Genomic DNA, 23592 nt, shown 5'->3' with positions numbered 1-23592 from the left:
ACGCGCGCTCGCAGACAATCAGATGTCGTTTTTTACCATGACACTAGATGCCATATACCCGTACTGCGTAAATCGGCCGTATAACCTCCGGAGGGCCAGCAATGAAGCTTTTGTCCATTATGTGGGACACTGAGCACGTGCTTGTGGGCGAGTTGGTTTTGCATGATTACAACGAAAGCGCCAAATAAAACAACGAACGAAGGAAGGAGACACGAGACAACCACGTAGGCACCCACTCAATTAGAGATGAAGTCACTGAGCACGTGCTGGTGGGTGAGTTGGTTATGCATGGTTACAACGAAGGCGCCAAATAAAACAGCGGACGAAGGTAGGAGACACGAGACAACCACGTAGGCGCGCCTACAGGGTTGTGTCGTGTCTCCTTCCTTCGTCCGTTGTTTTACTTGGCGCCTTCGTTGTAATCATTATGTGGGACAACAGAAAGCTGGGCGCAGCGGCCATAGAAACACCGGCGACCAGACGAAAAGCCTTTGTTCCAGAACGTATGTCGCCACGTGAGCTTGTTTCTCGGCAAAGCTTTTGAAATGGCGGAAGAGCAGCTCCGCCGAAGCTCCTGTTGCAGCGCTCATCGTAGAAATAGGCGTAATATGTAGGTACTTATTTAACGGGCAATGCGTTTCTCAGAATTTCTTAGTGTAGCAGAAAAAATAGAAAGGAATATCTTGAAACTAATATCTAATTGCACTACGGTCTTCATGATGTGTTAGCTTAAAAGTACTTAAAGCTCTATAAAAAGTGGTTTTATGGTTTTCTGGAACCTTAAGTAGCGTAACCTATAAATGCGAAACCAATCCGTGGCACAAAATGCACTCCGGGCCTCAGGAGGATATGGATGCTTGATTTTACCCGACAACCAATACTTTTCTTCAACTCACCGTATCTAACAAATAATCAATTTGCTTCAGCGCTTCTCTAATCATTGAACAGGTTACCATGAGGCGGATACTTAACATATCATGCAGCGGTTCATGCTCACGCTTGCTATGTCACCTGCCATATCATGACAAACTGGCACCAAACACACTGTATAAATGCACACTTTATTGCGCAGTTCTTGATATTCCTATCCACACGGTCGCTGTTAACCTAAAGCAGCTTAGGGTGACTAACACCTTGTGTAGTTTGCCAATTCTAGCGGACCTTGGTCGGTTGTACGTCCTGTACTGCAATCCTCACATCTGAGAATGTCCGCATATGTCAGACTAATTTCTAATGTCTGTTATGCTCCATACTCAGCTCGCGGTCGCCATGCCTCACGCTAAGAGCCGACACAAGTACCTCGTGTGCAGGTTGAATGAGCATGGTATAGAAACCGCCGATGTGGACTGTTAACTCAAGGCTGTCCCGGTGGAGGAACTTGTGCATCTCTCCCAAAGTTCGGTGCAGCTAAAACGCGCCTCTCCCGCGTCAACACGTGCATAGGTCGTCGGCGACGACGTCCTGCACCCGCTATACCCATCCACGTATGCTGGGACTCTTGCAATCCTATCGTACTTTTACAGTTGGTGCGGTTGCTTTGGCACACTTTAATTCCCGTTAAAGTGGGCCGTCGTGCAATGCCCCGAGGATGCTCACATGGTATTCGTCTAGAAAAGAAATGGCACAAGCAAGGATTACACGAGCGGACATATGCCCTTCAACGGCACCCCTGGGGCTCGGGAACTGGAAGCCCATGCATTGCTGACATACCTTTTCTATTCTTAACTTCGTGCCCTTTAAACAGCGCGTGTCACTTCCTTTACCGCAGGTATCACCGATCTGACCCTCCTGTACAACATCTAGCAAGCTTTGGTCATTCCCACAAAGTACGAGGCTTAGTCCACGCAGAGTTTAGAATGGCCAATCATGTTACTACCAACTCACACGACTCACACGACCAGGCTACCCTACAACACGGTTGAGTAGCAGAACATAGCTGTCAGCCATGTGTAGCCAGGGCTGTTTGACCGATCCTGTGCGGTCTCTATTCAAATCAAATCAGTTTATTTTCATCTCAAGGATGAGGGCAGGATCGAGATGAAAGTGACATCAGTCACTTGAGGGGAACCCGAGCCTCCCTGATACATGGAATGCATTGAGGACAGACGAACAAAATTCGTTCATAGCAAGAAGGGGTTAATATTTAAAAAATCATAATACACATAGATTCATCATGAACTGAAAATATAGATATACGGATTCCTTTACGGTTAAATTATACAGTATAATACATGAAGACAAATTCCAGTATACATTGAAAGTTTAGTTAGTGATAAATAATATTGCGTTGATTTTATGATAGAAGGGCTTCCCTAATAACACGTATGCCACATTTTTCAATTATTATCTTTTTTTAATTAATTTGTTTAATAAAACACGAACAGTGAAGTGAAGGATTTGTCGGCCAAAGTGTGTTCTGCACAATGGAATGATCCAGTGTTGTTGGTGACGAGTAGGGTATGGGATAGTGTATGGTTCAACTAGAAAAATATCCAAAAAAGCTCGATTGCTGTTGAGCAAGGATTTTTTATATCTTATTGTTAGGTAATACTCGTAAAGCTGATGAATTGGGATAATGTTAAACCGCTTAAATAATTCACCCGTGTGTGCATGGTAGTCAACATTAGCAATGTGCCTAATCGCTTTCTTCTGTAGTTTGTATAGTCTATTAATGTTCGTTGCTGTTGTAGTTCCCCATACCAAAAAAAAAAAATAACTGACATGCGATAAAAACAAGGTGTTATGAAGGGTTATCTTAACGGAAACTGGAAGCAAGGAACGCAGTCGTGCAAGTATACCTACACATTTGGAAATATTAGTTATTAGCTTATTAATTTGTGGTTCCCATGACATTATACAATTAAAAAACACTCCTAAAGTTTTAACCGTCTCTACAATTTCAATCGTCGCGCTACCTAAGCGTAAGGCATCGCGTTCAAAAGTAAGCTGCATCCGCGAGTGAAAAATAACAGCTTTTGCTTTTGATGAGTTAATGACTAATGAATTTTGCTCACTCCATGCATATAGGTTCTCTAATGTAGTGTTGATAAGTGTAGTCAATGCACCCATATCGTTACCAGTGAAAAAAATGCTAGTGTCATCGGCATAGACTATATATTTAGGTTTACCACTAATCTTTACAATGTCGTTGATGTATAAGTTAAAAAGCAGCGGCCCTAAAATACTACCTTGTGGTACCCCAGCGATTATCGGCTGAAGAGAAGAGCGGCAATTGTTAATTTTTACACATTGCGATCGGCACTTAAGGTATGATTTCAAGAGTGAAAGTGGGATGCCATGAATGCCATACATTTCTAGTTTTTCAATTAAAGTGCAATGACACAGACGATCAAAGGCCCTGGAAAAATCTATGAAGATTTTCATAGAAATCTATTGAGCTTTTAAGTGTAATAACCACAGAAATACGGAAAGAGAAATATGTTCGTTCGAAAGGAACAATTTAATCGAAAAGCTGGCGGAACAGGGAGATACGAGAAGCGATCGCCGAATGACAGAAAGCATGCCAAGAGCACAGGCAGGCAAAAAGAAAAAAAAACACAGTTGCCGCAGGATGAAGTAGCCAGTAAATGGGAAATGTACCAGGGGAAAAAATCTATGGTTCAAATACTGGTGCAAGCAAAGATAAACGGTGAAAGTGAACGCTGGCTGTCAGAAGTACCTGATAAAAAGAAGGCCGCACCAAGAATATCTTGGAACCACATAAATTAGGCAGGAAGTGAACAACAATACAACATATCCTAGACGAAGATGAAAACAGACTGGATGGAAGGAGAAGCGGCAGTATATTGCATCGGAAAAGTAACAGCCGAATCTTTCCAAGGCAATGCCGAGGTTGTATTTGAAGAAAAAAATCATAAAAGAGACCCAGGTGGATAAGGAGCTGGTGCTGACATATTTCAACAGGAAGAAAGCCGAAGAGAAAATTGCTAAGCGCACAGCCACAGGGCTATACGAGGTTCCCGTTAGGCTGATTATTGAAGTAGGACCAAAAAGTAAGGAAGCTCTGGTTAAAGCACTCGAAGAAACTTTAAAAGAGAGATGAATACCAGACAGTTGGCGACAAAGTCGAATGAATTTAATTTATAAAGGTACGGGGTGAAAGATAGAAATCACTCGTATAGACCGTTGACCATTACATCAGTAATATACAGGCTAGCAATGCAGGTAATCAAATTAGAGCTTCAAGCATAGGCAGAGAATAATGGCATTTTGGGAGAACTTCAGAATGGCTTCAGAATAGGTAGGTGTTTAGATGATAACTCATTTGTTCTTACTCAGTGCATTGAAATATCAAAGGTAGAAAGCAGACCGTTACATGTGGTCTTTTTGACATCACAGGAGCCTATGACAACGTAGACCGACACATTTTGTGGGATATTCTGGAAGGGGAAGGCTTAGGTGACGATTATCTACAGCTTCTGAGAGAGATTTACCTAGAAAATACTGTTTGCGTTGACTGAGAAGCGATGAGGAGCAAGGAGAAAGTTCATATCAACAAGGGACTGAGGCTGGGGTGCCCTTTATCCTCACTGCTGTTTATGATGAACATGGTGAGGATCGAGAGGACGCTAGAAGGAAGCAATATCGGCTTTAATCTCTCATACAAACAGGCGGGTACAGCAGTAGAGCAGCAGCTTCCAGGTTTGTTTTTTGCGGACGAGATTGTGTTGCTAGCTAACAAGCAAAGTGATATCTGGGGACAGGAAGGCAACAATTTAGGTTTGAAATTTAGTGTTAGAAAATCAGGTGTTATCGTATTCAATGAAAACAGTGAACAGACAGTGGCGATACAGGGCCAGGAAATACCTCGGGTAACAGAATATAAATATCTTGGTATATGGATAAGTGAAGGCAATAGATACATGGAAACACAGGAAAAAACAATAACAGTAAAGGGGAACAGAAATGCAGCCATAATGCAGCCCAGAGCGCAAGGGGGTACAATAGGTACGAGGTGCACCGAGGTATGTAGAAAGGTGTAATGGTTGCAGGACTTATTTTTGGAAATGCGGTTGTTTGCTTTAAATCAGGGGTACAATCAGGACTCGATGGGAACCAAAGCTCAGCGGGATGCCTCGAATTGGGCGCTCGCGAGAAGACTGCAAATGAAGCTGTGCAGATTCATATGGGCTAGACAAGTTTTGAAGTGACGGAAGCTCGCAGTAAAATTGATTAGGAAGAACGACTCAGGAATATGGAAGTAAATTGGCTGGGAAAGTGTTGAGGTTAATCGTAGCTGTAATTGAGGTTGACGTAATAGTTCTTCGGAAAGCTTGCGGGTTTCCGCAGAACTATTACGTCAGGGTGTTGAGGTATTAGAACACAAAAACATTGACTCACAGTGGAGGAAAAGAACTAGGAAGCTTACCAGCAACTATGCGGCCTGTAGGGTGAGGAACGCAGCAACAAAGAACATCAAGAGGAAAGTCAGAGAGACTGGAATAATCCCATGGGTGGCGACAATGTAAAAGAAACTTGCCATGAGTAACTACTTAAGAGGAAGAAACGAAATCAGGAAAGAAACAATTTATCATAACTGATGGTGCAGCGGTGGCGTAGAGATAGACCATCCGCCTCGCGTGCAAGAGGACCGTCGTTCGAATCCCGGTGCCCCGCAATTTCCCACCGGATTAAAAATATTCGCGTGTTCATAAAAATTGAATGAACAGGCCTGGAGTGCGGCCTAATCCCGGTGACCAGAACTGGTAACGTACTCCCTCACCAGAGCAGGATTGGCCACCCTGGTGCAGTACTTGGCCACAACCTCCCATATGAACACAACAATCAAACCTCGGCCCTAAGTCCCCAGCAGCCGTGAAGCAACTGACCACGGCGGCGGTAGGACCTGCGACGCAGCAGAGAGTGCTAAGAATCTCTGGTTCCAGACAGGCCGTCATTGGAATCTGAACCTAGCAACGTTTAACGCTAGAACGTTATCTAGTGAGGCGAGTCTAGCAGTGCTATTCGAGGAATAAGAGGGCAGTAAACTGGATATAACAGGGCTCAGTGAAGTTAGGAGTACAAATGAAGCATATGCAGTGCTAAAAAACGGGCACGTCCTGTGCGACCGGGGCTTAGCGGAGAAACGAGAACTAAGAGTCGGATTCCTGATTAATAAAAATATAGCTGGTAACATACAGGAATTCTATAGCATTAACGAGAGGGTGTCAGGTCTTGTTGTGAAACTTAATAAGAGGTACAAATTGAAGGTCGTACAGGTCTACGACCCTACATCCAGTCATGATGACCAGGAAGTTGAAAGCTTCTATGAAGACGTGGAATCTGCGATGGGTAAAGTCAAAACAAAATACACTATACTGATGGGCGACTTCAATGCCAAGGTAGGCAAGAAGCAGGCTGGAGACAAGTCAGTGGGGGAATATGGCATAGGCTCTAGGCGTAGCAGGGGAGAGTTATTAGTAGAGTTTGCAGAACAGAATAATATGCAGATAATGAATGCCTTCTTCCGCAAACGGGTAGCCGAAAGGGGACGTGGAGTAGCCCGGATGGCGAGACTAGAAATGAAATAGATCTCATACTCTGCACTAACCCTGGAATCATACAAGATGTGTACGTGCTCGGCATGGTGCGCTGCAGTGACCATAGGATGGTAAGAACTCGAATTAGCCTAGACTTGAGGAGGGAACGGAAGAAATGGTACATAAGAAGCCGATCAATGAGCTAGCGGTAAGAGGGGAAATAGAAGAATTCCGGATCAAGCTACAGAGCAGGTATTCGGCTTTAATGCAGGAAGACGACCTTGAGTGTTGAAGATATGAACGACAATCCTATGAGCATCATTAAGAAGTGTGCAATAGAAGTTGGTGGTAACTCCGTTAGACAGGATGCCAGTAAGCTATCGCAGGAGACGAAAGATCTGATCAAGGAACGCCAATATGTGAAAGTATCGAACCCTACAGCTAGAATAGAACTGGCAGAACTTTCCAAGTTAATTAACAAGCGTAAGACAGCAGACATAAGGAAGTATAATGTGGATAGAATTGAAGATGCTCTCAGGAACGGAGTAAGCCTAAAAGCAGTGAAGAAGAAACTAGGAATAGGCAAGAATCAGATGCATGCGTTAAGAGACTAAGCCGGCAATATCAATACTAATATGGATGAGATAGTTCAAGTGGCTGAGGAGTTCTATACAGATTTGTACACTACCAGTGGCATCCACGACGATACTAGGAGAGAGAATAGTCTAGAGGAATTTGAAATCCCACAAGTAACGCCAGAAGAAGTAAGGAAAGCCTTGGGAGCTATGGAAAGGGGGAAGGCCGCTGGCGAGGATCAGGTAACAGCAGATTTTTGAAGGATGGGGGGCAGATTGTTCTAGAAAAACTGGCTACCCTCTATACGCAATGCCTCATGACTTCGAGCGTACCGGAATCTCGGAAGAACGCTAACACAATCTTAATCCATAAGAAAGGGGACGCCAAAGACTTGAAAATTATAAACCGATCAGCTTACTGTCCGTTGCCTACAACGTATTTACTAAGGTAATCGCAAATAGAATCAGGAACACCTTAGACTTCTGTCAACCAAAGGACCAGGTAGGATTCCGTAAAGGCTACTCAACAATAGACCATATTCACACTATCAATCAGGTGATAGAGAAATGTGCGGAATATAACCAACCCTTATATATAGCTTTCATTGATTACGAGAAAGCATTTGATTCAGTCGAAACCTCAGCAGTCATGGAGACATTACGGAATCAGGGTGTAGATGAGCCGTATGTAGAAACAGTGAAAGATATGTATAGCGATTGCACAGCCACCGCAGTCCTCCATAAAGAAAGCAACAAAATCACAATAAAGAAAGGCGTCAGGCAGGGAGATACGATCTCTCCATTGCTATTCACAGCGTGTTTACAGGAGGTATTCAGAGACCTGGATTAGGAAGAATTGGGGATAAAAGTTAATGGAGAATACCTGAGTAACTTGCGATTCGCTGATGATCACATCACATCACATCACTTTATTTTCCTTAAGGACCCCTTTTGGGGTGTTACATAAGGGGTGGCGTTTACAAGATACAGGCGTTCACAGAAGTCGAAAATGTGGATGGAGAGGTTATGACAGCGACATGGTGAGGAAGGCCGTTCCAGTCAGTTGCTGTTCGTGAAAAAAATGAGTTCATGAAGGTAGTAGTACGGGCTCTTGGACGCAAAACTTGAAGAGGGTGACCGATGCGATGGGATCTGCGTGGTGGGGGTGCGCAGATGTATGGTTCTTGTCTTAGGGGCGAATAAAAAAACTTGTGATACAAAAGACTGGCAATGCGACGGCGAGCAGAAAGATCACACAAACCTAATTGTAATTTTAGAGATGATATGCTAATATCGTATGAGTATGAAGAGTGAGTAAATCTGGTAGCTCGGTTTTGTACAGCTTCGATGGCATTTGTTAATATGCTTGATGAGGGTTCCAGATGGACGATGCGTATTCCAGTTTAGTTCTGATAAGTGAGATGTATGCTTGTAGTCTGACGTGTTGAGGGGCTTCCCTCAGGAGACGTTTTAAGAAACCCAATGTTTTATTAGCTGATGATATTAGGTTAGTTACGTGCAGTCGCCAAGATGAGTCATCAGAAATGGTGATACCTAAGTATTTGTAAGACTGGACGAGGTCAACAGGGAAGTTAGAAACGGTATATTCAAAAACAAAAGGTTTGCGACGGCGGTGAAAAGACATGTACTTACATTTGTTACGGTTGAGTGTCATCATCCACTGCGAACACCAGTTTAGCACGAGGCTTAGGTTTGCCTGAAGGGATTCTTGGTCAGAAGGGTTAGTTACCGAACGATAAATAACGCAATCATCAGCGAACAAGCGGATACGACAAGATACGCGCTGGGGTAAGTCGTTAATGTAAATGAGGAATAACAAGGGATCGAGGACGGAACCCTACGGGACGCCAGAGGTGACTGGGAGCGGGTTGGAGGATTGGTTATTTATGAAGACAGACTGAGAGCGGTGCGTGAGGAATTCGTTAATCCACGCGATGATGTTTGGATGTAGGTTTAACTGGGAAAGTTTAAGAAGCAAGCGTTGGTGAGGTACTTTATCGAACGCCTTAGCGAAGTCTAAGAAGATGGCGTCAGTTTGTAGATTAATATCAAGGTTGGCGTGAATGTCATGAAGAAAAATGGCTAGTTGAGTCTCGCACGAGAAACCCTTACGAAAACCATGCTGTGACGGATGAAAGAAGTTATTGGAATCTAAGAATTGCAAGATTTGGGAGTAAATGACGTGTTCCATGATTTTGCAGGGAATACTTGTTAATAAAATGTGCCGGTAATTAAGAGGTGAATCACCATTACCTGTTTTGTGCACGGGAACGACCTTCCCCACTTTCCAGTCGTCTGGAATGGTTCCTTCAGAGAGTGATTGTGAAAACAATAAACAGAAAATACTGGAACAGGCTGGGTTAGCGTTTTTCAAAATTTTTGGATTGATGTCATCTATGCCGGCGGCAGATGAATTTTTTATTTTATCTATTATGCACGAAATTCCACTACTGCTGAAAGTTATGGCGTCCATGGCTGCAGTAATAATAAGCGGCAATGTAAAACATGGTGCTTCGGATTCGTCGGTAAAAACAGATGAAAATGCTGTGTTAAAGATGTCTGCACAGTCGACATCAGCCATGATTTCACCAGCAGTGTTAGTGAGTGTGATAGCGCGCGCTTCCTTCGGGTTTATCACCTTCTAGAATTTCTTGGGCTTATCAACTATCATTTTTGGCAGTACTAGTTCGTAAAATGAGCGCTTAGCACTTCCAATCTCGGCCAAGTATGCGTTCTCAGCTTCATAATATTTTTCCCATGCGTGGGGGTTTGCGTGGCGTTTAGCTGTACCAAATGCGTGTTTTTTCTTCTTTTCGAACCTTTTCAGTGTCTTTGTGAACCAGGATTTCTGATTACTCTTTCGTAAACTGCATGACGGAATGTATTTATTTGTTAGTTCGATAATTTTATGTTTGAAAAGGGTCCAGTTCTCATTTACACTTCTGGAAAGATAGGACGTTTCAAAGACCGATAGAAAGTTCGTTATTTCAGAGTTGATTGCTTCGTAGTTCCCCTTATCGTAGAGCCTAATAGTTTTCTGGGAAGCTTGTTTTAATTCAGGTGAGAAGTTAAAGTTGGCATGGATTACTTTATGGTCGCTGATTTCTCGGAGGCCTGTAATAAAATTGACTGTCTGGATGAGTGCTCAGTATGAGATCCAGAGTGTTCGCTGCTTCCCCTGCGACGCGTGTCGGTTCGGATACAACTTGGGTCAAGTTGTAAAGCAAACGTCAATGAAGTCATTCGGGCCTTCTTGACTGACTATGGGCTGAGGTTGGTTACTCCAGTCGATATTGGGGTAATTGAAGTCCCCAAATAGTAGGATGTGTGCTTTAGGGTGCTTTGATACTAGTTTATTTAGAACATTATGAAGCTTGCGGGGAAAGTCGGGACTTTTGCGAGGTGGCCTATAACACACGCCGATTAATAACGTCAGAGGTGAGGCGCGGCACATAATCCACAACATTTCTAAGTCTGACGCTACATGAATGGCAGAACAAGACAATTGTTCCCTGACTGCAATTAGGACTCCTCCCCCACGAGAATACTTGCGTTCAGCGCGAAAAAGATTAAAATTTGGCATGTCAAACAGCATTTCTGAGTCAGTGATATCGTTGTTCAACCACGTTTCAGTTAATATAAGTAGATTGCTGCCTGACGAAGTTACAAGGTTCTATACGATATCGCGTTTCGGCAGGAAGCTGCAAATGTTAGTAAAGATTACTGATATTGAAACGTTGGCACATGGCGTAGGTGGGGGATAGCGCGATGACCGGCAAGGATGAGTTGATTGCTAAGATATTTCTTTTACAGATTCTGAAGGTTCATCAAAAACGTAACGTTTGGGGCCAATATGCAAAGTTTTAAATCTCCGGGAAAAAGGCACGTACTTCGCCCTGGCAAAAGCGACAAGATGTTTCCGGCAGCTTTGAACGCGACGCGAAAAGTTTTCACCTACGCTGTAGTCTGTACCTTTGAATTTTGAACCTTTAGAAAGAATTGATTCTTTAGTTTTAAAGGATGGAAACTTAACGATAATTGGGCGTTTCCTCTCCTTAGAGTGTCGTCCGAGGCGATAGGCGCGTTCAATGTCGTTAGGGCTCAACTGGGTGTCCAGGGGGTCAGAGCAGTGGTGAATCATCAAATCTTCTGTAAGCGAATACGTTTCAGTGGGGTTGGTATCGGGTAAACCATAGAAAAGTAGGTTATTGCGCCGAGAGCGATTCTCTGCGTCATCTAGATGAGCTTCCAGCACACCAACTAAACGAGACGTTGCAGCCGAAGTGGCCTGAATTCCCTCCAGATCACTGCGGACTGTAGATAGCCTTTCGCAGTGAGTTTCTAAGGCGCTGAGACGCGTAGTTAGATTAGTCATTTTCTGGTCCATTGACAGCAGTTGGCCCTTAAGCTCTTGCACTTCCTTTCCTTAACCAATTCTGTCTGGCCAGTAGACATCTTTTTTAGTTCGCCAAGGATTACGTCTAGCTTGTCAGGGCCGGGGTTGCTCTCAATGTCACCGCACATCAGTAATAGGGACCGAACAACATGAAAGCACTCGATACAGGTAGCAAGGCAACACTGGGGGCTCGGAAGCTGTACCAAAAAGTAGTTGCTGGTTTTTTTTTTTTTGTGAATAGAGTTCGATGGTTACCAACCTGCATGGCGAAGACAAGTGGATTATGCAACCGTGTTGTGGCACAGCCACCAAGCCCGCAGGGTGCGGTGGACGGTCGTTGCTCCTTTATAGTTGGCACGGTGAGTGTTGTTGCTGACGACGGGGCCTCCCAGTCTGCGCTGAGTGTCAAGTTGACTTGAGTCGGCAGGTTGGGAGTTGCTGCGCACAATGTCCTTCCGTCAGCCGCGCCGCGCAACGGCGCACGCTCAATCGCGGTCGCCCAGGTAGCGCAAAAGACAGCAGGGAGCATGACGCAGATGATCGAGGACGAGTACACCTGCATGGCGAAGACAAGTGGATTATGCAGCCGTGTTGTGGCACAGCCACCGAGCCCGCCATATTCCCTTGCTTAGTAACTCAGGGGATCAATTGCAATGCATGCTCACTGACCTGGAGAGGCAAAACAGAAGAGCGGGACTAAAAATTAATCTGCAGAAAATTAAAGTAATGTTTAACAGTTTCGGAACAGAACAGCAGCTTACCATAGGTAGCGGGGCACTGGAACTGGCAAGGGAATACATCTACTTAGGACAGGTAGTGTCCGCAGGTCCGGATCATGAGACTGAAATAATCAGAAAGATAAGAATGGGCTGGGGTACGTTTGACAGGCATTCTCAGATCATGAACAGTAGGTTGCCATTATCCCTCAAGAGAAAAGTGTATAACAGCTGTGTCTTACCAGTACTCACGTACGGAGCAGAAACCTGGAGGCTTACGAAAAAGGTTCTACTTAAATTGAGGACGACACAACCAGCTATGGAAAGAAGAATGATAGGTGTAACCTTAAGGGATAATTAAACATCAGATTGGGTGAGGGAACAAACGGGAGGTAATGACATCTTAGCTGATATCAAGAAAAATAAATGGGCATGGGCAGGACATGTAATGAGGAGGGAAGATAACCGGGGGCGTAGCCAGGGGGGGGGGCTTATGGGGCTTCAGCCCCCCCCCCCGAAATTTTCTCGTGCGGTCCATGCACCGCCGACCAAAGCAACTCCCGGCGCCGGAAACCCTACTGGATTTTGTCTAGAATGCCTTTTTCACGAACGCAATGACATTTCACCGCGAACATTGCGAACTCGGCCTGGATTTCGCGGCAACGCCCATGCACCTGGAGTTACATAACGGAAGGATTCCCATCCGAGCACAAAGTTTCAAGGGCGTTTTGATGGCGAGCGGGCTGGTCGCAGCAAATCGCGGTGGCCGCAGAATCTATGGAGCGCATGGATGTCAATTCTGAAACGTTATAGGTATAAAGTTCTCATAAACTTTCGATGTGAAAGGTGCACTGACATTTCCAAAGTTGGGCTTTAGATTTTCAATGGCGGAACCTTGTGCGTTTAATGTTGTCTTAAACATTTGACACCAAAGCTTCATTGACTTTTCTAAAATCTTACATCGGAACATGCAACGGGACAAGCCAAATCAGCCCACTATAAGACAAGTTGACAAAGCACACAGCGTGGTCCGATGAGACGAAACGTTGTGGTGGTTCATTTGTGCCGTCATGTTACATAATAAAATTTTTTTTTCACCTACGCCAAAGCAACCATGTCAAGAAACCAAAGCCAGCCAAGGTAACTACATTCTTGTTTATTTTTTTCTACTTTGACTTTTATTTACGAGGACACATTGAGCCTCTTCAATTTTTCTTTGTTCTCGCTACCCTACCCGCGGGCTGCCAGAGCCAGCCAGAGCGCATGCGTTTTTCTGGTATTGCGCCGAACACCGCGCGGCGCACTTCGGTGCGCATTCGGTTTACTCTGACCGAGTGGATTTTCGCCTTCTAGAGTTTTAGTCGCTTTCTGGCTAGCAGACTAGAAAAAGAAACAATGGTCGCTCGCCGCCATCACTGTAGGGACTCGATGGATTGCACCGCGTTCGCTTGAGCGCAACCTCTCCGGAAAGTCTTGTCTCGCTAGTGTAGGATACCGAGAAATATGCGTATTGGCTCTCGGTGGACCAAGCGTCTCACGTTTTCTTCGATATTCCTAAGGTAACCACATTAGGTGCACAAACTAGGCATTCGATTGTGGCCATTCGAATGCGTTTGTTCATTTCGGTGGCCCCGCCCCTGAAAAGGAAGAAAAAAATCACATTGGTGCGGCGCAGCGAATTGTCGCATGGTGAAAGTTCGATTTTGTTACTTCTTATTTTGCGGGAAGCAATGGGCCACGGGACGCTTCAGTTGCCGGATACTCTTACTATATTATTGCGATAGCAATTATATGGACACTCCAGGCGGATTCCTGCCGTCGCCGTCCCCTCTCATCTTTCGGATAAAGTCCAAGGGTGATAACATCGTGACATCGCGCCGCATGGTGTACGTGCGAGGGAAAGCGTAGGGGGGGGTGGAATGGGGGAGCCGGCAATGGTGGCTGAGTCTTGTGTGCGCAAAGGAGAAAAGCGGGCAGCCAGCGCGCCGCCTTCCGTCGTGCGCTATACATCGGGGGACGTGGAAGGAGGGTGGGCGGGCCTTAGGATTCTGTGATCTTTGAATCTGTGATTGCGCAACATGCTTATTTGCCTTGTTTGACACGTTATAACAGTGGCTTTTTGCTTAGATACGTAGAAATATTGGGGACTTATACCTATATTTGCATATCTTGTTGCGAGGTTTTGTGTATACATGCAGCGAACTTTGTTTCCCGTGACACTATTTTTTCCCTTTATCAAGCTGTATCTTCGCATTTGTATATTCCACTGTTTCTTCGCATTTCTAATGCACGATGGCGAGTCCAATGAAAGTGAGCCGACCCTCCCCGCGCAATAATAGTTCGATTCATTATCTGCGAGGCATGTGCGTACAAGAGAGGGATGTCTCATTTACAAAAGTGACACGCAGGTGTGAGGATAAAGATTCTGTAATGCTCTCCTACATTCGGTTGAACATGGCTGCGTGACATATTGGAAACTCTAAAATTTGAACGGCGTGGTGCCTTGAAGGTTTTGACTGCTGAAGGTATTTCGTAAAAAGAAATTAGTCGCCGTATGGCTGCCGTGTACGTTGAAGATCGCATTTCATTGGCCACTGTGAAGCGTTAGAGCAAACGGCTCAAGGAGGACGTGGAAGTTGCAAAGACGATCCAAGACGGGACTAAAGCCATCGTGAAATCATCCTTAACAAGACTGCAAAAGTTGATGAGGTGATGAGACAAGAACGGAGGATAAGCATCGATGAACTGGCAGAGCGTGCGAACATCAGCCATGCTTCTGTTCACACCATAATTCATGAACATCTCGATTATCGGCTCTTGTGTGCGCAATGGATACCGAAGATTTTGAACCACCGCCAGAAGAAGGTTCTGCGCTGCCTTAACTCATCTGATCCTGTATCACAATGAGGGTGATGACTTCTTGTATGCTATTGTGATCGGGGATGAACCATGGTGCCACTACTACGAGCCTGAAATACGACGGCAAACCTTACAGTGGAAATATTCGAATTCACCACCCCCAAGAAAGCAAAACCGTCATTTCCGCCGGGAAAGTGTTGTTGACTTTCTTTTTTTTTCTATCGTCAGGAGCCATTACTGGTAGAATTTGCTAAAGCTGGAGAGACTATTATTCGTTTCCGATATTGTGAAACGCTGGATCGTCTGCGTGTCGCAATCAAGAGCAAACGAAGTGGAAAAGTGGCGAATGGGGTCATCTTGTTCCTCGACCTGGCTATGGTGTTGGGCTGTTGAGCACGAGCTCGCGGAATCGAATCCCGGTCACGGCGGCCGAATTTCGTTGGGGGCGAAAGGCGAAAACACCCGTGTACTTAGATTTAGGTGCACGTTAAAGAACCCTAGGTGGTCGAAATTTCCGGAGTCCTCCACTACAGTGCGCCTCATAATCAGAAAGTGGTTTTGGCACGTAACACCCCAAAATTAAATCTTAATGGTTTCACGACAGTGCCCATCCCCACGTTGCTGATGTGGTTATACAAAACTGGCAAAGTTCAAGTGGGAAACGCTGCAACATTCCCTATACTACTGAGACCTGTCGCCTTCTGATTTCCACATTTTGGGACGAATGAAAAATAGCTCAACGGAAACAGATTCGTGTCGGACGATGACGTAGAAGAGTCAGTTGCAGATTTTTTGAAGCAGCAACCCAAGGAGTTTTATGAGACGGGAATCAACCGACTCGTTAGTGAATGGGACAAATGTCTAAATGCTCACGGAGACTACTTTTAAATAAGGAACCCCGTTTGTTATATATTTGCATTGGCTCACTTTCATTTGACTCGCCCTCGTCTATGTTGCAGAATGTCTTTATATACGTGCTCTCTGTTGGGACAATAATCTCGGTGCAATTATTCACGATACACGACCGGTGACAGCTGCTCCTGCGTAATACATTGGAATAAAAGGCAGCGTCATAGAGATTTTTCCCTGGCCGTTGTATATGTACAAATATGTAAACAAGGTTCTTGAATGACAAAGTTTCATTAACATATTTGTCCTCAACCTGTTCATTTCATGGCCTTTACATTTTTCATATCAGCTACATGAACTGCTTTGCTGATTTCGAACTGATATAGTTCTTAAGATCGTGTGATATTTTATTTACTTAATAAGTAGACAAAAAACATGGAAGCATTGATATCAGTTATTTTGGGGACAATCTACGCCACATACGAGTATATCATTTTATGAAAAAATACATATATGACATGTACTGACAGTGCGTAGCGTTCAAGAATTCGTTTGCCGCATTTTTGGTGATGGCAATGCAGCTATTATTCATGTATATGAGCTCTCGACAGTGGCGTAGCAACAGGGGGGGCCGGGGTGCCGTGGGCCCCGGGTGCAAGGGGCCAGTGGGGGGGTGTCATATACGCCTGAAGACACCCCTCTTTCCACCGGCTTGACTGGGCGCAAATTGCAAAGAATGCTCCGGCATCCAGTAGCCTGGGCTAATGCACCCGATGCGTTGCGCCGCAGAATTGTCGGCTGCAGCTCTATCAACCCCTCCCTCCCCCCCCCCCCCCGAAATTATTGCACGAATGTGCGAGCTAAAAAATTTTAATTCGCGAAATGGTCGCTAAACTACTCGCCTTAGCGGAACGTTTCCTGTGGGGTGCGCTCGCGCTGTGCGTTCATGCTGGGAGCAGGAGTCGCTAAACATACGGTGAGGCGTTCTAAGGCGTTCGGGCTCTTGGGTCACTCTTCCGTTCAGGACGCGCAGCGAAGACGAACAAAGACAGCAGCAAGAGGGCGTTCAACCAGCGCGCCCGGCGCTCGCGTTTACGGCGAAGCGTTCGTTGAGAGCGACGTTGCATAAGTGGGGCCGTCAAAAGTCGCGAATGGGATTCTCTGGATCGTCTTCAGACTCGGTTCGGCGGCAGAGTTTGGCGGCGTATGACTCGTCAAGCTGTAGTCGCGGGCCCGCCGCGATCTCCGGCTTGCTTTTACTTCCCCTCTCCCGCTCGCTCCGCGAGAAGCCGCTGCGAAACCTGCCGTTATGTTTCACGCTTTCCTTCTTACCCACGAAAGTTTCAGAAAACTGTTGTTGTTGTGTGACTTCATGTCACAAGTATAATGTCTGCATCAGCTGCACAGAATTTTACAAAAAAAGGTGAATTTTGTAAGGATATTTCCCGATCGAGATTCTATGAAGTTATGTCTTTTTGTTATTACTAGGAACTCGGTAGCGCGAGAAATATGGCAGATAAGTAATAACCATAACCTTAATAATCCCGTAATTAGCACTTATAGAGGAAGCACTTCAATTCGAGAATTGAGGGCTCAAATTCATATTATTAACTCAACAAAAACTTCTTAAATAAAATCGTTTTGGGTGCTACAACCTACAGTACTTTGGCACTGCGGACGGCGCCCAGTATATGGCAGCAGCGAAAGAAATATCAAATAGTGGACCAGTGACGCTGATCCCTTAATCCTCTCCATTGCGAGTGCAGACCAACAGTAGTGCAAGCTTTCGTTGGCACGGGCGTCATCGCAGCCTTTTCTTTCTTTTTTTTATGGTGACGCCAGGAATCGATGCAAAGCGTGCTCTATTCTGTTCCCAATCTTGCGGTGGTACCGCAGCTCGGATAATCACGTTTGTCCGTATAGCAACAAATGAAAACAAGGCTTTATTGATCAGAATGGAGAGAACTCGTAATTGTCATAGCATTGGCGCCCGCGCAGCGGGGAGGCAGGTAGCGTTTTCTAATAGGGTGGGGAGATCAGCGTCACTGACAAACAACTTAATTTTCGTTTTCGTTCAGGGCTGCCCACAGACAAAATACTGCGTGCCATAGTACCTACGACGATTTTTGTCAAGTTGTTGTTGGGCAAGATATAAATGTCAGGCTTCAATTTTCCAAAAGCAATATTGCCGCTAAAACTGGTATTTAAAACTTTATTATAAAGATATTTTTTGTTACTTGTGACGTGAGCCATATTTTCCACGATGCCGAATTTGTACTGGCTGCCAAGCCTTACAGTCTGACAGAAGATGTGCACATGGGCTTATCACACGTTATCACTGCAGCACCCTGTGTTATTTGGCGCAGGAAAAACAGCGTGTATATTTGCTGCATTCGCGATCTCTGGGAAAGAAAGCGAAGGAGAGGGGGAACCGAGGAACGTGCGTGGTATACAAGGTGGCTGTACTGGAGCTGAAACCCGGAAATTGTCGATATCCTCGCCTTCCTCGACTAAATCATAGGGGGGGGGGGGGGGGTGACAGAAGACCTATGGGCCCCGGGTGCCAGACGACCTAGCTACGCCACTGGCCCTCGACAAATTGTTTAAGAGGAAGCTTTAGCTCGGGCCCAACTCCGACGCGGCCTATTGAAATACATGTAAAACGCAGAAACGCTTTTCTGAAATAACCATTGGATCGCTTTTAATGAAACTTGTTGCATTTGAGAGAGAAAGCTAAATTCTAGTATCCGATGGAAGCGGAATATTGATTTAGGGCCTGAATTTGTTTAAAATATTTTGAAAAAATCGAAAGTGCGAAAAAATAGAAGCACGACGTTTACAAACTAACAGCTATGCTTCAAGAACAGATGTCGTGGTTCTTCAAACGGCATCTATTGTAAGTGTCAAAGCCGACAAATTTTGTATGTCAACTTGTATCTTACGTGAATTGGTTACGTGGTGTACAAGGGTTCTGTAAAAGCCGTATTTCGATACTACTAAATTTTTTGAGATTCATTTGTAACATATCAATTTTGTTCGCTGTAGATGTACTATTAGATGCGATTCACAGAAATTTCATATTATTATTCATTGTTGGGCTACATATTTTTAAACGTAAAAACTTCGTTTTCTGAAAATTTGCGAGTTTTGCCAATTTTTAATAAAAAATTGACAACTTAAATGAAAAACTCGCAACCATAAGTCAGTAGAATTTAAGTTTTTCTTTTAAATGCAACAAACCTCGTCAAATTTGGTGCAGTGGTTGCCGAGAAAAATGAATTAACCTTCTACATCTATTTAGATAGGAGCACCCGAGCTAAAGCTTCCTCTTAAGGAGGAGGCCAAGCTGCAATGTGAGCCCCCCCCCCCCCCCGAACGAAATTTCTGGCTACGCCACTGAACATAACCGATGGTCATTAAGGGTTACGGACTGGATTCCAAGGGAAGGGAGGTGTAGCAAGGGACGGCAGAAAGTTAGGTGGGCGGATGAGATCAAGAAGTTTGCAGGGACAACATGGCCACAATCACTACATGACCGGCGTAGTTGGAGAAGTATGGGAGAGGCCTTTGCCCTGCAGTGGGCGTAACCAGGCTGACGATGATGACGATGATGATAACTCAAAAGGAAGCTCATTACTTTTCGAAGCAAGATCAGAATGTCTTAGGACACGCACCTATAAAGCGACGTACAAGAAGGAAGAAGAAGCATGCTGTTGCTGCAGTAAAGCTAGGGAAACGATGGAGCACGAGTACGCATTTGGGCTGGTTGGTTCATGATTACGAGCAGTAAACAGCGCTAAACAACAGGACAAGGAGAGGGACAAAGACAACAGCGCTGACTCACAACCAACTGTCTTTATTCTTTCAGTCAGCATATATATACTCCGCCGCTATCTAAGAGCACATAATCAACAGAATTCAGCATGCGCGGGGGGCAATTGCAGTTAATGCGATAGGAAGGCAATCTCCTTCGGAAGGAGAGAAATAAAGGGAAGGCTCACACCTGCTTCGCCGCTGTTATGAATGTGGAAAGCTTCGGTAATAAGACGTACACGGTCATCGCGGTATTTTGACAGATAGGTCACATCTTTAAAAGATGACTTGCAAACGCTATTTTATTTAGCGCTTTTTACTGCTTGTAATGATGGAGCACGTTTCATTAGAATGTGAATATATCGGCGCAGTGGTGGTCTATTTAGGTACCACTGGCCCCCTTGCTGCGAGAAGAGGGGAGAAGAGGCGGAAGGCAAACAGGTCCGCAATAGAGATTTAGTAAGAAGTGATTGGAAAATTGGTGGAAGAAAAATAGGGAAACTACAAAAACGGAGACGTACAAAAACAATGTTCACAATAAGGGGGTCAGAAAATTGGGTTATGGGAATTTATTGTGTGTGTTTTTTTTTACCTAGGTAGGACATTAGGCAGTATAATAGCGAGAGCTTAGTGGCGCAACCCACAGCCCCATTCCGAAGGGGACACTCATAACATCTATCGATTCATTCCATCCATCGAGCGCCATCTAAGACGCAGAGCTGCCCATTGCTACTTCGTAATAAAGTTATCCACCCTTCTACACTCTTAACCAAAATTACACCCTTTGGGTGTAGTTTTGTTTGGGTGAATTTTGATTAACACAACAATAATCGTCATCTGTCTTGTCCGCATTTCGTTTCTTTAACGCTTCGAGCCCGGTACTTCCAAGTCATGAACTGCATGCGTGTTAGCATGACGAAGCATTCTTGACAGGAAAGTAGCGACCGCAGCTTTTTCAAGAAAGGAAACGCAAGCAACACAAATTACTATTATTGTTGTGCGGCAAATACACAACGAAAAGGGTGTACATTTGTTCATGAGTGTAGAGAGTGCACAGAAGTAATGTTGCTTAAAATCTGCACGAGTCCGTCCCGATCCCTTCTATATTCATAGCTGCAGTTGCAGCCTTCATAATTCGGTACGAGCAGTAACGCCTGCCTTCTATCGATTTACACGTCTCGTACTCAGAGGCGTTCCACACAGCGCAGCTTGTGATCATACACAGATAATCAAAAGAACACAGATGTGCCCATGTGCATGTTGCATAACATATAGTATTGTCCGTGTGCAACTTGCGCTTCATTGAGCGCTTCTTCACTGCACCCCAACAAGCTGAAATTACTGCATGGTCGCATTTGCCGCGCTATAGGTGTAGATAGGTATCGTTAACGTAATTTTACATATAAGGTTGTGGCTCCAGCGTACTTTGTACTCTCACCACACTCTTATATCATACTCTTATCATATATATATATATATATATAATCTGTGTGGTGTGTGTGTGTGTGTGTGTGTGTGTGTGTGTGTGTGTGTGTGTGTGTGTGTGTGTGTGTGTGTGTGTGTGTGTGTGTGTGTGTGCGTGTGAATAATAAAAATCAGTCCCCTATATTAACCCCGTTTCCTCGACATATAAACGAGGTAGGGAGGTTAACCTACGGGCCCAATTTTTATTAATCATATGCTAAGAAGCCAACAAGGACACCAAGGACAACATAAGGGAAATTACTTGTACTTACTGATTCCAACTAAAGAAATTATAAATTATTGGCAATGAAAGTTGATGAAAAAGCAACTTGCCGCTGGTAGGGAGCGGTCCCACGTCTTCTTATTACGCGTGCGATGCTCTACCACTTGAGCTACCGCGGCCCCGTTTTCCCATCCAATGTTTATTTGGTATTCATGTTTTACAACTACAGAAGCAGCCTTCATAATGGTGGTCTGGTTTACACTGCCAAGGTTAGTTCTAGTAGTAAAACAACAAACGCACTTTCTGGATGCGCACACAGATAGAATTAATTAGGTGCACGATGTATGTGGAATTCAAAGCGTAATTCAATAGCGTCGCGTACGTAAAGTGCGCTATCACGCTATATAATAAAACTCACTTGTCACAGTTCGTTTGCAGAAAGGTAACGCTATTTCCCTGAACCCAGCTATTATGCTAGCGTTAAACTAAAGCTGTCTATGTTTTCCAGCAAACGGTGCCTGTTTTCCGTCGTAAAGGAAGTGGCAAAATTCCATAGCAGGAAATGTTCGGTACGAGAAAACCTGAGCACGTGCATTCACAAAAAACTCCTACACGGGAGTTGTTCGTATTCCAGTCAATAGTCATGCTGGACATATTAAAGAAGGCGGCCAGCGAATGGCAAATATCACTGAATTATCACTGCCAAGGTTAGTTCTAGTAGTAAAACAACAAACGCACTTTCTGGATGCGCACACAGATAGAATTAATTAGGTGCAATTAACTTCGCAAGGAAGTTAATTGGACTTCTGTTTCACCGCCTTCACCAATGTACATTCGCTGTTATTACATTCTGCATCTATTCCCTAACTACCATACGTTTCCCGCTACCTCGTGTTGTGTTGATTTTCGTGTGGCTGTAGCACATTCAAGCACGACGGCTCGGGCGCGCTTCCTGCCGCAGGTGGCGTACCGCTCGACTATCGCCACCCTGGACCAGGCGCTGAGCGGGGGCGCCGTCGGGGGCGCTGGCCCGTCGGCAGTGCCCGTGGCACACACCAAAGTCATGGTGATCGTCACCAAGATCTGGGAGGAGGTCATGGTGGAGATTCGCCAGGCCTTCAAGGAGTGTCGCGAGAAGTTCGAGGAGGCCATCCTCGTCGACCACGGGCTCTGAATCACTCGCGGCTAGTTCCTCACCTCACGTTGGCGTCACCCCATTAACCACCGAGTAATAAAGCAGAGCGTATCCTGCGAGCCTGCGTCGATGGCCGCTCGCTTAGAGTGCTTTTCATCATAGCGAGCTTGCAAGGACTCATATATGGGTTTTCTTTGTAGATTATTGCCACTCTCAAGTAGATGACATTTCTCCTCTTTCGTGAACTTTCCTCCACCTTGCGGAATTCCGCAGCACTTATTTCCCACATTCATTGACCCTGCGCTTTGATTTGTCCATTATTTCCGCCTCGCTGTGCCGTCTCCTTGCCTCCTATAGAATGAAAGAACCACGATATCAGAAGGACGTTGGTGTCCCGAGTTCATTGCCCGCACCAGGACAAATTTGTTTTCAACTACGAAGCTTTCTGAGAAACTCTCGTGGATTTCCTTTGATAGCTGTGGGATACTCCCCGGTGAATGAACATTCTTTTCTAATACCACCATTTTTTTTCGTGCTACACCGCGTCTATCAATTAGCATACAGCTTGAGTTGGACAGCGTAAGAAGCAGCGCACGTTGTTGACACCAGTAGGCGGCTAGTGTAGGGACAAATACGTGGGCACAGGAATATGGCATTATACGAGACCCAGTGAAACGCCGTTATGAAGCAGCACTTGGGACCTTCGTCATACAGGTCACTTGTTTGTAAACATCGCCTACCGTGTCAATTGCATTGTACCAGGCTAAGCATATTCAAGGAAATGAAACTTTTATTTAACATGAAGAGATAAGTCGCTAATTTTGTTCCTCAAATTCTGTCCGACGAAAGTGCGATATCATCCGACCTGAGCGCGTCAAGGGTGGGGAGCTTCGGGGCCAGCGGCCAGCCGAGGCTCTCGGAGCCGCTCAAGACCCAACTGGAACTGCTTCCTGGTCGTCGCTCTCCGGTCCCTGGCTGGCTGGCTGGGCGTGGCACGGGCGCGCGAGCCAGGTGGTGCACGGCGCAGCCATGCAGCCGCCA

The 23592-nt window shown here is 45.2% G+C and overlaps 1 protein-coding gene across 1 annotated transcript in view; it reads left to right on the top strand.

The window, feature by feature from the left end:
* The window catches only part of LOC142574438 (uncharacterized), a 184625-nt gene extending 161490 nt beyond the window's left edge, over positions 1-23135 (top strand). The window contains exon 3 of the mRNA XM_075683518.1: positions 22378-23135. Coding sequence (XP_075539633.1) covers positions 22378-22590 — 213 coding nt within the window. The 3' untranslated portion in view covers positions 22591-23135. The remainder of the gene's footprint in view (positions 1-22377) is intronic.
* The last annotated feature ends 457 nt before the right edge of the window (positions 23136-23592 follow it).

Source organism: Dermacentor variabilis, chromosome 3 (genome assembly GCF_050947875.1).
Source record: "Dermacentor variabilis isolate Ectoservices chromosome 3, ASM5094787v1, whole genome shotgun sequence".
NCBI lineage: Eukaryota > Metazoa > Arthropoda > Arachnida > Ixodida > Ixodidae > Dermacentor > Dermacentor variabilis.
The sequence above is the reverse complement of the archived record's forward strand: the minus strand, read 5'-3'. Positions and strand labels throughout refer to the sequence as shown.